Source organism: Pundamilia nyererei, unplaced genomic scaffold (genome assembly GCF_000239375.1).
Source record: "Pundamilia nyererei isolate P.nyererei 1_Seehausen unplaced genomic scaffold, PunNye1.0 scaffold00022, whole genome shotgun sequence".
Lineage (NCBI taxonomy): Eukaryota > Metazoa > Chordata > Actinopteri > Cichliformes > Cichlidae > Pundamilia > Pundamilia nyererei.
In genome coordinates this window covers 435,699-448,525 of record NW_005187423.1, presented here as the reverse complement: position 1 = coordinate 448,525, position 12,827 = coordinate 435,699, and the positions used below count along the sequence as shown (strand labels likewise).

The 12,827-nt window shown below is 38.5% G+C and overlaps 2 protein-coding genes across 6 annotated transcripts; one reads left to right on the top strand and one right to left on the bottom strand.

Moving 5' to 3' along the window:
• The first annotated feature begins 702 nt into the window (after window positions 1-702).
• Window positions 703-5,707, top strand: tacr3l (tachykinin receptor 3-like). 2 transcript variants are annotated; one of them, XM_013909262.1, is made up of 5 exons: window positions 703-1,059; window positions 1,521-1,687; window positions 1,861-2,039; window positions 5,151-5,347; window positions 5,423-5,707. In XM_013909262.1, exons 1-5 carry the CDS (start codon window positions 710-712, stop codon window positions 5,619-5,621), a joined length of 1,092 nt encoding a protein of 363 aa, XP_013764716.1. In that variant the 5' UTR covers window positions 703-709; the 3' UTR covers window positions 5,622-5,707. The 2 variants fall into 2 exon arrangements, with proteins under 2 accessions (XP_013764716.1, XP_005726861.1); XM_005726804.2 differs by having other exon boundaries at window positions 1,521-1,709; window positions 1,889-2,039.
• A 1,624-nt stretch (window positions 5,708-7,331) lies between these two features.
• LOC102207567 (ecto-ADP-ribosyltransferase 4-like) lies at window positions 7,332-10,375 on the bottom strand. Of its 4 annotated transcripts, none has more exons than XM_013909259.1 (5): window positions 10,223-10,375; window positions 9,541-9,670; window positions 9,349-9,439; window positions 8,541-9,259; window positions 7,332-8,241 (listed from the first exon to the last, which is right to left on the bottom strand). In XM_013909259.1, the coding sequence occupies exons 3-5, from the start codon at window positions 9,406-9,408 to the stop codon at window positions 8,163-8,165; spliced, it is 858 nt and encodes a 285-aa protein (XP_013764713.1). In that variant the 5' UTR covers window positions 9,409-9,439; window positions 9,541-9,670; window positions 10,223-10,375; the 3' UTR covers window positions 7,332-8,162. The 4 variants fall into 4 exon arrangements, with proteins under 4 accessions (XP_013764713.1, XP_013764712.1, XP_013764714.1 ...); XM_013909258.1 differs by having other exon boundaries at window positions 9,349-9,426; XM_013909260.1 differs by having other exon boundaries at window positions 9,349-9,423.
• Window positions 10,376-12,827: the final 2,452 nt, after the last annotated feature.

Genomic DNA, 12,827 nt, shown 5'->3' with positions numbered 1-12,827 from the left:
TCAACATGATATCCAAAATATTTATTACATTTAAACCAAATGTACATAAGCAACATACAATACCATCAACCACAGATAATACAAATGCATTTCTAGGGACAAACAAAATTTGAAAAGTAAAAACAAACAAAAACTGTAAAATCTCAATCGTCATTTAAACCAGTGTGATTAGCAGTCTGTAATTTATGAATGTAGAACATTTCCTTGTCTTTCAGATTCATTGTCTGCCACTTTTTCCATATGAAATTAGGAATGTGATAAATTCCAAAGGCTTGTAATGTGGATGTGATGGTACTGCGGAAGTGCAAGTAGCCAATAACAGTTATACCAAATAGCAACCCAGTTATTTATTAAATTAGTTGTTTATTTGCCTTTGAATTATGTGATTTAGCTTAAAGAGGTCCATGACTTCAACCAAAAACAATGTGTGTTTCTAATAACAGACACAGACAGAACAGAATAAAGTATCAATTTCTCATTAAAAATCTGTGTGCTTGTTTAATTGTGCAGACTAAAATGTGAAAACTACGATCAGAGAGTTTATATGTTTGTTTGATTTGTTGAACGATGGCAGACGCATGTGGAGAACTCTCTCTGCCTCACCGGTCACATGTCCTTTGAGCACGTCGCGCGTCTGTGGCGCATCTTTGTAGAGACCTCTGGCAGCAGCAGACTGAGCGAAACAGATCGGATCGAGCACACCTGAGGAATGGAAAACACAACCAGAGGTCTGACCAACCAGTTCGTGCAGCCTCCGTGGCGCGTCGCGCTGTGGTCGGTGGCTTACAGCACAGTACTGGCCGTGGCGGTCTTCGGGAACCTGATAGTGATTTGGATTATTCTGGCGCACAAGCGGATGAGGACTGTCACCAACTATTTCCTGCTGAACTTGGCTTTCTCTGACGTTTCCATGGCCGCTTTCAACACGCTCATCAACTTCATCTACGCGGCTCACGGAGAGTGGTACTTCGGCCAGGTGTACTGCAGGTTCCACAACTTCTTTCCAGTCACCGCCGTGTTTGCCAGCATCTACTCCATGACCGCGATCGCCATCGACAGGTACGGCTGTGTTATTATTAAGCTGGAGAGACGCGAGAGCCCTTTCAGTGACCTCTTTTTACGAACACTTTTTTTTTTCAGTTTGGTTAGATTAGTTAGATTATTCCCCCCCGCTGTATATAAGTTGCAGCTGAACAGTGGTGTTCAGTGTTATTTTATTTACTGTTTCGTTTATTTTTTTGTCTGAATTTGGTCTGAAAATACTTATTTTAAAATTGTTACAGTTTTATTTTTTCCCATCTTTAATCTGACTTTAAAAATAAACTACAGCTGATGAATTACACGCTTTAAATGCCTGAAAATGGGTTTTTGGGTCTAATGAGGTCTTGGGTAAATCATAGTATTCTGCCACAGTAACGGCCATTTCAGGGTTTGCATCCCACCTACCATGGAGAAACTCACACTTGTGGGCATCAACTGATAGCTCACTCACTCACTAAGTTGTGGGCTCTCGGTTGTAGGTACATGGCGATCATCCACCCTATGAAGCCTCGTCTGCCTGCTAAAGCCACTCTGGGGGTCATTGTCTGTATCTGGAGCTTGGCTGTGGTTCTGGCCTTCCCGCTCTGCTACTTTTCCACCATCCGAACTCTGCCCCAAAGGACCGTCTGCTACGTGGCCTGGCCCCGCATGGCCGAAGACTCCTTCATGTGAGATCACACTGACACCCTCCTCTGTTTTTCTCTGAAAACTTAACCATCCTTATCAATTCAGATTTGAGCTGTCTTGTTTCTCTTAGCTTGCTATCACTCCCACTAAAGCTGCTTTGGTCAAGCAACGTCAGACAGCTTCCTTTAAAAGCTTGGCATCTGCTTCATTATTTGCACAGGTATCATATCATAGTTACAGTTCTGGTCTACATACTGCCCTTAGTGGTGATGGGCATCACCTATACCATTGTGGGGGTGACACTATGGGGAGGTGAGATCCCTGGAGATTCATCTGATAACTACCAAGGACAGCTACAGGCCAAAAGGAAGGTAATCACTGTGCTCATCCAATGCATTCATCCTCTGCCTTAACGATTTACTTTTGATTAATAGTGTAAAATGTTTATGGGGAAAAACAAACTTGAATTTAACATAACTTGTAAATGGCTGTAATAAAAACACAGTTTTGCGTGAAGGAAATTTTACAGAAAAGACAAATGTTAGCTCTTCTACGTTTACTGTAGCTAACCAAGAAAAATGGCAAAGTTATTTCTCCTATTTGAGAATATGTATATATATATATATATATTAAAAAAAACACTTACCTAAACCAGAGTGGAAAACTACCAGCTCTGTGACTGAAATGCAACATGCAAAGTCTTTCCATCTTAAATTTGATACAACAAGTAATGAAATGTTGAAATGCTTTAAGTTAATACTGTGTTAAAACATCCCCGGAGAAGCAATGATATGCTAGTGCACAACAACTATAAGAGTGCAGATGTTTGATGACACATCTGCAGGTTTAAAGGAAATCCTAACACAATGAACAATCAAATGAAATATATAAAAAAATAAATACGAGCATGTCTGTTGACTGCCTCCAGCTTTGATCAGTAAAATGTGACGCAGCAGAGGTTCCGCTTTTATCTGAAAACTATATACAGGACAAATGCACCGGCACAAGCTATCTCTTTATTGCCGGGCACTAATGTTGACCTTTGCAAACACAACACGTCGAAACAGCCTGATCACACAGAAGTAAAGAAACTGGCCACATCCTGATAGCAGAGGATGGGATCCGGAGGCAATCGATTCACTCCTCAGCCAGACGGCACAGTGTACTTTCCAGCAGCTACTGTGAGCGCTGGGTTGAGCAGGGATTAAGGTCATTGCAGATGTCATGACGAGCGTCTATCAAGATGGGCCTGGGATTAAAGTCAGTTCATTGATAAATGCTCCATGTAGGATTATTCAAAGAGGGACCCTAAGGGTCAGACACTGGAAGTATTCATTGATTAAGGGTGTTTTGGATGGAATTAAAAGGAATAAATCTGTGGTTTTGTTTGTCTTTGACCCAGCAACAGTTTCCCAGCTTGATTTTAATGATCTCATATATGGTTTTAGCCATATTTGGCACTTTTTTCCTGCAAACTGGGGACAGAAAACAAAACAACCACATACTTCTATAAAGTTAAAAAAAAGTCTGTTGCTTGCAGGAGTCTTTTAAGAATATTTCATGGCACTGCATCAGATAAGAAAGCATGCTGTTGCAGATGCACTTCTGCTCATGAATCGCTGCCTGCTTCTTTTTAACCCCCCACAGCTTTGCATTGTGCTGTAACTTGCTGATGCGTTCTGCGGTGCTCTCTCTTCCATCCTACCTGAAACCTCCTGGGTACTGGTGCGTCATCCCTGACCTTTCCCTCTCCTCATGACAGCCATCCTGGACTCAATGAATCGAAATTATAATTACAGAGAGATAAAAATGGTCAATAAACTCATTATTTCCTACGCTGTGCATTGAGCTACCACGGTGCCAGACATTGCATGCTTAAGTAGCATTTAGAGAAATGTTTGCACTCATAATTTGATATTTCTCCTGCTAAGAATGATGTTTAGGATGCAGGTATGGATAGTATGGAAGTTTGAATATGGAATAATTGCTCAGTGTGACAAAGTTGAATTAATCTAAAGTAGCAAAAATGTAGCTTTTGAATATGAAGATTTGCTGGATACGGTTTAAACTATATGTAGTGTGAAAGGTATAAAGTATAGTGACAAATCAATCATCCAACAGCGTTTCTCTGTATCTATCAGCTCAGATTCAGTTTTACATCCTCCACTTTTTTGTTTAGCTCAGTTTCAGCCCAGTGAGCAGCCAATAGGTAATTACAAACTCACCATCAGATTTTTATTCAGATCTGACAACTCAGATGTAGATTTTTTTTGTTTCACTGTCTAGTGAGGAAGACAAATAAAGCAGCTTACTTCTTTCTTTAGTCTTTATTTTCATTCTCATTAGAGCCATTCTGGGGTAAAAGACAAGACATACACAAACAAGGCAGGAGGTCATACACACACCAGAACGAAAACAAAGAAAACACTTTACCCACATCCATTTGAGTTTCTGCTGCACGCTTACATCTTTAGAGTTATACAACTTAAATGGTCTCAATCTCTTCCCCAAGGCGTTCCCAAGCTACAGAGTTTACATAAAAAAAACACATTCAGCACTAGTGGAATTCCTCCTAATCAAAACCTCACTGACTCATACCAATTGGAACCATTTGGTATTAATAATAATAATAACTGGTAATTTTCCAGTTGAAGGGCTTGTGTCAGTGTTCTATCATTTATGCAAAGACTATTGTTAAAAAGATTCGATGTCTTGGTTTCCTTCAGCACATCAGATATTCTCAGCTCCAGTTTTCATGCATCTATCCTTCACTGCACTGGTACATCCCCATATATAATAAAATCCTGTGCAATCAAATATGTGCTTTAGATTTGCCAGACCACTTTAAAGACACCTTTACTGTATTGATGCTTTAAGAAACTAAAGCTGGAAAGAATAATTTATTCCTGTTTCTACTCATGGTTCGGATTATGATATATAGTCATTTGTACATATTTTTTTAAAACTTTTTTTGTAGTTTTTTTGTGATGCTACCAGCCTGCTGCAAAACTTCTGATTATTTTTTCCCATGTTGTATAGTCTCAGATGCCACATCTGAGTTTATCTCATAATTCCCCAGACAAGGATTTTGTGTTATTATGCTATACCAGCACATTTTCTCGCAGTTACTTATGTTACATTTGCCATTTTGCACACTGAAGAAGGCTGTCTGTCAAAAATCACTGTGCTGTAAAACAGACCCGTTTGCAGCACTTTGACAGCAGGAAAATCACGTGTCACTCCTGACACTAATGAAGGCTCTGTTCTTTTCAAGTGCCCCAGCGAGACACGGCAGTGTGGCAGCGAGCCAGCATGCAAAATACCAGCACCCAAAATAGAAGCAGCTGAACGGAATTAAGCCATCATTCATTTTATTACTGGTGCCTCTCCTTTTCCGCTTTCCTGTGAAATGTCAGAATGTCTTCTGGGGGCGGGGGCCCGCCTACTGATTTGCCCTCCTGCTGATGGCTTGTGTCCTGCAGGTGGTGAAGATGATGATTATTGTAGTGGTTACCTTCGCCCTCTGCTGGCTGCCGTATCATGTCTACTTCATCGCGACGGGTCTCAACAAGCGTCTGAGCAAGTGGAAGTACATCCAGCAGGTTTACCTGTCAGTGCTGTGGCTTGCAATGAGCTCCACCATGTACAATCCCATCATCTACTGCTGCCTCAATAGCAGGTGAGTCCAAGTCAGTCATCACCTCACCAACACTAATCAGAGCATAACTGCATGTCAGCGTTTCGTTGGCTGCAGGTTTCGAGCTGGTTTCAAGCAGGTTTTCCGCTGGTGTCCTTTTGTCCGGGTGTCGAGCTACGATGAGCTGGAGCTCCAAAGCACAAGACTTCGACCGTGTCACCAGAGCAGCGTGTGCACCAGCATCCTGAGCAAAGACAAGAGCACTCGTGGAAACAGGTCAAAACCCAACTCTGAGCTGAATAATAAAGATAGTTAGGGTATTTTTGATCCAATGAGCGCACTCCAGCTCAACGTGAATTATTTATTTGTGGATTATTTATTTCATTTACATTATTTTGAACTGATTGCTTCATTTTTTTTTCCTGTGGATTTTTTTTTTTCACTCACAAACTCAAAGTCTGTTAGTTGCCCCTCGTACAAGAAAAGAGACCAGGGGGAAGAGAGCTTTTCAGTCTGTGGCACCAAGGGTCTCTGAAACAGTTTAACACTCTGGCTTTGTTTAGCAGACTCTGTGAGGTCTTTTTAAAAAGAAAAAAAAAACAACAAAATTGAAAAACATTTTTATTTAATCAGGCCTTCTGATGAATTTTTTTATGTGTGTTTTTATTTATTTTGATTCTGTTTTAAAATGCTTCTCTTGTAATTAATTTTGTTTAATTGTTGTACATCGATTTGTAAATTTAATGCCTGTGAAAAGTGCTCTACAAATAATCTTTACTTACTTATTATGAAGGATTAAAATTGCGCGCAGAACGAGAAGAATGACAGCCTCTATGCTGGTGGTTAAAAACAAACCAACAAAAAGAAAAACAGGTATGTAGTTGTAAAGCCCTGGCTGTTGATTTGGGCCATTTATTGTGCCTGACAGCTGACAAAGGAAGCGATGGTGCATTAATCCTGAACACACATACATCATAGACATATTTTTTTTTTGATGAAGACTCTTGTGGATTATTCTAATTTTAGAATAAATATAACTATGAAATGTTTTGCTTTACTATTACTGCCTTCCAGTCATTAAAATGTTTAATAGTTTCATTTTTTTTTATTATGACATGTTTCTGAATATATTTTTGTTAATAAAATGTCAAAACTTCATATTTTTCGTTGCTTTGTCTACATGAATGTTGTGGGCGTATGTGTATAAATTGAATTATGTGATCATGTGAGAAATTACAAATGTGGTGGGGTTTTTTTTTCCTTTTTTGGGGGGTGGGGGAAGGCACTAAATCACACCATACAACTGTGACTACATTTAATTTCTCATAAATGCCTAACAAAGAATTTTAAATATTTCCATTACTGAGTACCCAGAGGTAAAAAGTGAGAACTTTTTATAAAAGGTCTAAAAAAAAATTCAATTTCTCTTGTTTGTTTTGATTACATTAACACATTTGACACCATTGTAGATCTCAGTGGCTCTGATCAACTTCAGCATCAAAAGTAATGTTGCTTTACTGACTTTAATGTCTTTAAATCAGTTTTAGTGACACTGTTTTTGGAGGTGTTCAGATGTTACCTGTGTTTCATGTTTGTACATGTTAATTCACAAGTGCTTGCTGATGTAGTTGCAGGAAGCATGTGCCGTGTGAACTGTGTGGTTTTTCTGTATATAGGTGTTCTAACAGTATGTAGGTATTAATGTAAGTAAATTGTTAATAATAATAATAATATGTATTATAATATTTAAATATTTTGCTGCTGACTCACACATGAATACAAAAAAAAGACATATTTAGCCTTTACAGTGTGAATGTGTGTTTGTGTGTGTCACTAATGTGAAGTCTAATGATGAGTGTTACATTTAGACAGTAATTATTGTCCGGCTACTGGGCGAGTGACGTATTATGGTGTTTAATTTGGGGAAGTAGGACTTAATGTGTATATTTGTAAAAACCAAACCAAAAAAAAATCGTTAATTGTAGGTAAAATGTTTGTGTGATCACATTAAATTTGTTGTAAAGCCTTTTGATTTTTGCATGTTGTTTATTTGATAGGGAAACAGTAGGAATCCTTGAGGCGTGGTGTCTTTACAAGCAGTTTGAGAGGGAGAGCATTGCTGACTGTAACGACTAAAAAAAGCATTCTAAAACTTGTGAGCTAGTAATTTACAGATATATACACACTGAAGGAAGTTGTAAACAGTATTCAACTTAGAAAATGTTCACTGACAAAAATGTAAAAATGGATGAGTTCACAGATTAATTAACGAAAGAGAGAAAACTGATACCTAAGATTCTAAATTCTATTTTTTGGTTCAAAGATTCAGTTCATCCGTCAGACTCACAGGTTATTTACATGTGACATTGGCTGTGGCTTCACATGAGCCTGAAAATTTAACCCAGCATGGTCCACACCAAATTTCTGAACCTAAAAACTAAATTTCTCAATTATTTGGATTTTCTATGTGCCACTCTGCCTTGTTTTTAGTCCTCTCGTGACAGCCCATAAAAAAAATCCTGGAAACACTCCTCCTGTGAGGAGTTAAAGCTCCACAATACTCAGTCTCAATTTAGCCTGGAACAGCTGCAAGTAATTCCCATCTCTCATTTGTTTTCATTCTTTTAAAGTACACAAGTACAAGAAATAATAAACACATGCATAAATAATATATGTGAATTGGGTCTGTAATTCATAACATATGACAAGCAGAAAAGAATATTTGATAATATTTTGGCAGCCTACTTTAAAACTTTATTTGATAGATACTACAATCTGCCAAATAAAGTGCCAACAAATTGTAAAATGAATAAACAAAGCAGTACTGTAGATGATAACACTCAGGAAACTGTTCTTACTAAGCAGTTAAAGAAAACAAAGATGAGGCCGCAAGCACTGATACAAGCCACAGGGTGGAGACAGCAGCTGGAGGAGACCTGAAGACATGGAAACAAAGCAGAGAGGGGGATTACTGTAAAATCTTTTTTTTAGTTACTAAAACACGAACATGATACATTTCCAAATGGTAAAACCTCTGAGATTCAGAAAATGTTGAAATGTATAATTTATTTGAGATACATATGCATTTTTTAAGTAGCTGGACATACGAAATGTTTTCATGTGCTTTAAATGGTAAACATTTATAGCTTTAACACCACACTGCAGTTCCAAGATCAAAATTTGTGAAATTAATATGAAAAATATTTCACTTTAATTGAGACAATATGAATCTTACCGTGAAAACATGTAACAGTTGTGTGAGCTGTTCAGTCCTGAGTGGTTTAAAACAATCTCAAGGTATTCGTCACCATCCGATGTAGTTTTTGTTTTCACTCGTTGCACAGTGAAAACTTCTGCTGGAGATAAGAGTATTTCATCCTGTTCTTGACCGCAAACATAGTCTTTCAGGTTGACAAAGAAGCAAGAAGTGAGATTTAAAATAGTATTCTCATTGACATCTTCAAGTCTCTTTAGCTCTTCATAGTTTGAATAAGCTAAAGTGAAACTTGTAAATCTCACTGTGGAGCCTTTCTGTGGTTTGTTTTGACCATCTCGAAAAACATAAAAGTTCTTGCACTCCTTTGGCTTCAGCAGCCTCATGGAGTCCATCAGCAGGAAATGAAGAGACTTGAATTGGAATCGGTTTTTATAGATGTTAACATTTCCACCCATTGTCTCTATTGCTTTGTTCAGTGTTAGTATGAAAGGCCGGTCTCCTTTAAGATAGACTGAAAGTGCAGCAGTATGCTCTTTTCTTCCTCCAGGGATCTGCTTTGAACACTCAATACTTTTATTCCACGCTTTCTGAAATCCTTCACTGTTGTTTAGTTCTTTTTTTAACACGTCTGACTCGATGAACTTCTTCATGGCCTCTTCACGACATCCTTTGTACTGGTCATCTACAACATCTGTGGTCTTTTGGACATCCAGTAATCTTGTATCCTTTGCGGCCACCTTTAATTGAGGTGTATCACATTTAAAAAGACATTTTTAAATGTATAATTTTTCTAACCTTCGAATATTTTTTTAAACACAATTCTTACTTTATAGCAGACAAGCATGAAAATTATTGCAGCAAGAAGCACTTTTCTTCTGCACCCCATTTTTGTTCTCTTCTTCTTCTGAAAGAAAGCACTGCAGGATCAAATGTGGACAGAAAAAAATTCTTTAACACTTTACACAATCCAGAAACAAGTTTAAAATTTTAAATGTTGGAAAGATTGAAAAGCACATACCTGAAGCAAGAAGAGTAAACTTGTGTTAGCAACTCACAAAAAGGCTGTATTGTACTGTACTGTACTGCAGGGAACACAGGGTGTGGAGGAAAGAATCAAGATGTCATACAATAGAACTTCTTAGTCTTTCCTGTGGAAGGAAGTAAAAAGGCACTGGGGGACCAGTTGTCCAGTTATTTATCCTGAGTAAGCTACCCAGTTCCTCTAAGCTTGTTCAGGTTTGTTGTAAACTGCTTTACAGACCAAGTAATGGTTGCATAGTTTTGCCCCTTTAAACCAGCAATAATTTATTTGTGTTCTAACATAATTTCAGTATAGCTGATTGGGCCAGATACCTCAGTAATTCTTCTGTGCAGCCTTTATCCAAAGTAAACAGGAGACTCCAGCAGCCCTAGTTGGACATCTTAAAGTTACAGTGTGATATGTTCTGAGCTCACAGTACTGTTGTCCACACTGAGCAGTAACTTAACACATTAACCTTACATGCTTTTGCTTTGTATCATGATCTACCCACCTATAAACATTTCACTGTGACATGTCAGCAATCAGCATGGAAGAAATGTAACAATACTTTTCTTAACATAAACTTATAAAGTACTAGTGAAGTAATCACTTGATACTCTTCATATGATATAGCTGGTAAATTAAGCACTAAACTAAACACTTTTTAGTGCACACATACCTGATGACTTTCCACTGTATGTAGAATTGTTTTCTCCACTGTTCTCTGGTGCTTGTTAAGAGTAAATTCCTGCTGAGCAAGATCATGTTCTGTTTCCTACTTTCCACTCACGCCCTCCCTTGCTTTGTAGTAAAACATGCATGCTAAAACTTGGGTTTGCAGAGCACTCTGACAGGATTTTGTATTGCAAAACTGTTCAGTTTGAGTAAGAGGAAGGAGGGAGTGCTGTGGATTCAAGCAGTACCAGGCGTAGAGATTAGATAGTTTCATATATTTCGCATATATTTCGACATGAATGTCCATGGAAGGACTTGTTTTCCAGCACATCCCACAGATGCTCAACTGTGGTGTTGACTAAAAAAATGAGTTTGAGTCAACACCTCAAACTCATTATTGTGAACCTCAAACCATTCCTGGACCATTTTTAGTTTGTAGCAAGATGCATTACTCTGCTGAAATTAGTGTCAGATTACTTTATTAATCCCTAAGGAAATAATGTGGTTACAGTTGCTCCAAGACAACAACAGTAACAGACTGAACTAAATTAAATAATACAATATATTACAAAGTTACAAAATTTAAGAAATAGCTCTAAAAAGCTCCAATTATCAATATCCAGAATATTACAGAGGTGAAATATAAATGATTGGAATTTTACTCTAAACTGTAAAACTTGTTATTTGTTATTTTCACTGTCGAGGATGTGCAAAAGGGTGTAACTACTGCAGTGTTTACAGTGCATTTGATGGAGGAGTTGTACAGAGAGATGGACATAGATAGGAATGATTTCCTGTGTCATTCAGTTGTGCCTTTCTGTAATCTCAGTGTCTCACTGAACGTGCTGCTGTGACTAGCAAGCATGTCATGGAGTGGGTGGAAGGTTTTGTCCAGCATTTTCATTATCTTGGACAACATCCTGCTCTTAGACACTACCCTAAGAGATTCCAGCTCCATCTCCACAACATTACTGGACTTGCTGATCAGTTTATTGAGTCTGTTGGAATCTGCATCCCTCAAGCTGCTGCCCCAGCATGCAACAGCATAGAGGATGGCACTGGCCACAGCAGACCCATAGAAAGTCCTGAGCATTGTCTGACAGATGTTAAAAAACCTAAGCCGCCTAAGAAAATAGAGATGACTCTGGCCCTTCCTGTAAAGTGCAGATGTGTTTTAACCCAGTCCAGTTTCTTATCTATGCATACTCCAAGGTTTTTACAGTCCTACAAACGTCCACATCGACTCCCTGGACTGAAACAGGGGTCACAGGTATCCTGGTCTTCCTAAAGTCCACAATCAGTTCTTTGGTCTTTGTCAAATTGAGCTGCAGATGATTCTGCTTGCACCATGTGACAAAAGAGTCAACCACACTATTACTGCATCTCATCACCCTCACTGATGCATCCAACCACCGCAGAGTCATCAGTAAACCTCTGAAGATGGCAGGTCTTTGTGCATTGGCTCAAATCTGTGGTGTAGAGGATGAAGAAGAAAAGGGAGAGGACGGTCCATTGTGGTATAGAGACCATAGCTGTTCCCATCAAAGTACATGATCCGCAGGAGTAGGGGGTACATGTCAAAGTAACACCCACATGAATGGCAGGACTGATGGTTTCCAGCAAAACACTGCAATACACGCAGTTAGGAGAGAGACAACTTTTTTTAAAGTTTGATTTTGTACATTACCACAATGAATTTTAAATTAAAAAACTTAGATCAAGTTGAAGTGCAGACTTTCAGCTTCAATTCAGTGGGGTGAATAAAAAGATTGCATAAAAATGTGAGGAACTAAAGAATTTTAAAGTAATTGGACAAATTAAAAACTGTAATTAAAATGTTTATTTCTAATACTTAGTTGAAAACCCATTGTTGGAAATGATAGCGGAAGTCTTGAAATTATGGACATCACCAATGCTCGACTGTGTTAAGATCAGCTGACTGATTTGGATCTTCAAAAATATTCCACTTCTTTTCTTGAATAAACTCCTGGGTTGCTTTGGCTATATGTTTTGGGTCATTGTCCATCTGTATTATGAAACACCGACCAACCAATTTAACTGCATTTAGCTGGATTTGACCAGACAGCTTGTCTCTGAACACCTCCTCCTCCTGCTTCTGTCCAGTGTCACATCGTCAATAAACACTAGTGTCCCAGTGCGGCTGGCAGCCATGCACACCCAAGCTATCACACTGCCTCTGCTGTGTTTTATAGATGATGTGGTATGCTTTGGATCATGAGCTGTTCCACGCCTTCTCCACACTTTTTTCTTGCCATCCTTCTAATAGATGTTGATTTTTTTTCTTTTATTATTACTATTATTTTTTTAGCAAAGTCCAAACTGTCTTTCTATTTTTGAGGCTTATGAGTGGCTTGCACCTTGCGGTGAACCCTTTATTTACTTTCATGCAGTCTTCGTTTTGTGGTAGACTTGGATATCGATATGGCTACCTCCTGGAGAGTGTTGTTTACTTGGTTGGCTGTTGTGAAGGGGTTTCTCGTCACCATAGAAATTATAATAAACTTTGATTTTTTCTGTTTTCACAGCTTAAGGATGACTTGTTTCACCTGCATTGAGAACTCTTTTGACAACATGTTGTCCGTTCACAG

Coding starts and splice junctions, on each gene's coding strand:
- LOC102207567 (XM_013909259.1), bottom strand. CDS start 9,408: ATGGGGTGCAGAAGAAAAGTGCTTCTTGCTGCAATAATTTTCATGCTT. Junction 9,260..9,348: donor TCATGCTTGTCTGCTATAAA/GTAAGAATTGTG, acceptor CCTCAATTAAAG/GTGGCCGCAAAGGATACAAG. Junction 8,242..8,540: donor AACTGTTACATGTTTTCACG/GTAAGATTCATA, acceptor CCATGTCTTCAG/GTCTCCTCCAGCTGCTGTCT.
- tacr3l (XM_013909262.1), top strand. CDS start 710: ATGGAAAACACAACCAGAGGTCTGACCAACCAGTTCGTGCAGCCTCCG. Junction 1,688..1,860: donor CTGCTACGTGGCCTGGCCCC/GCATGGCCGAAG, acceptor TTCCTTTAAAAG/CTTGGCATCTGCTTCATTAT. Junction 2,040..5,150: donor AGCTACAGGCCAAAAGGAAG/GTAATCACTGTG, acceptor TGTGTCCTGCAG/GTGGTGAAGATGATGATTAT.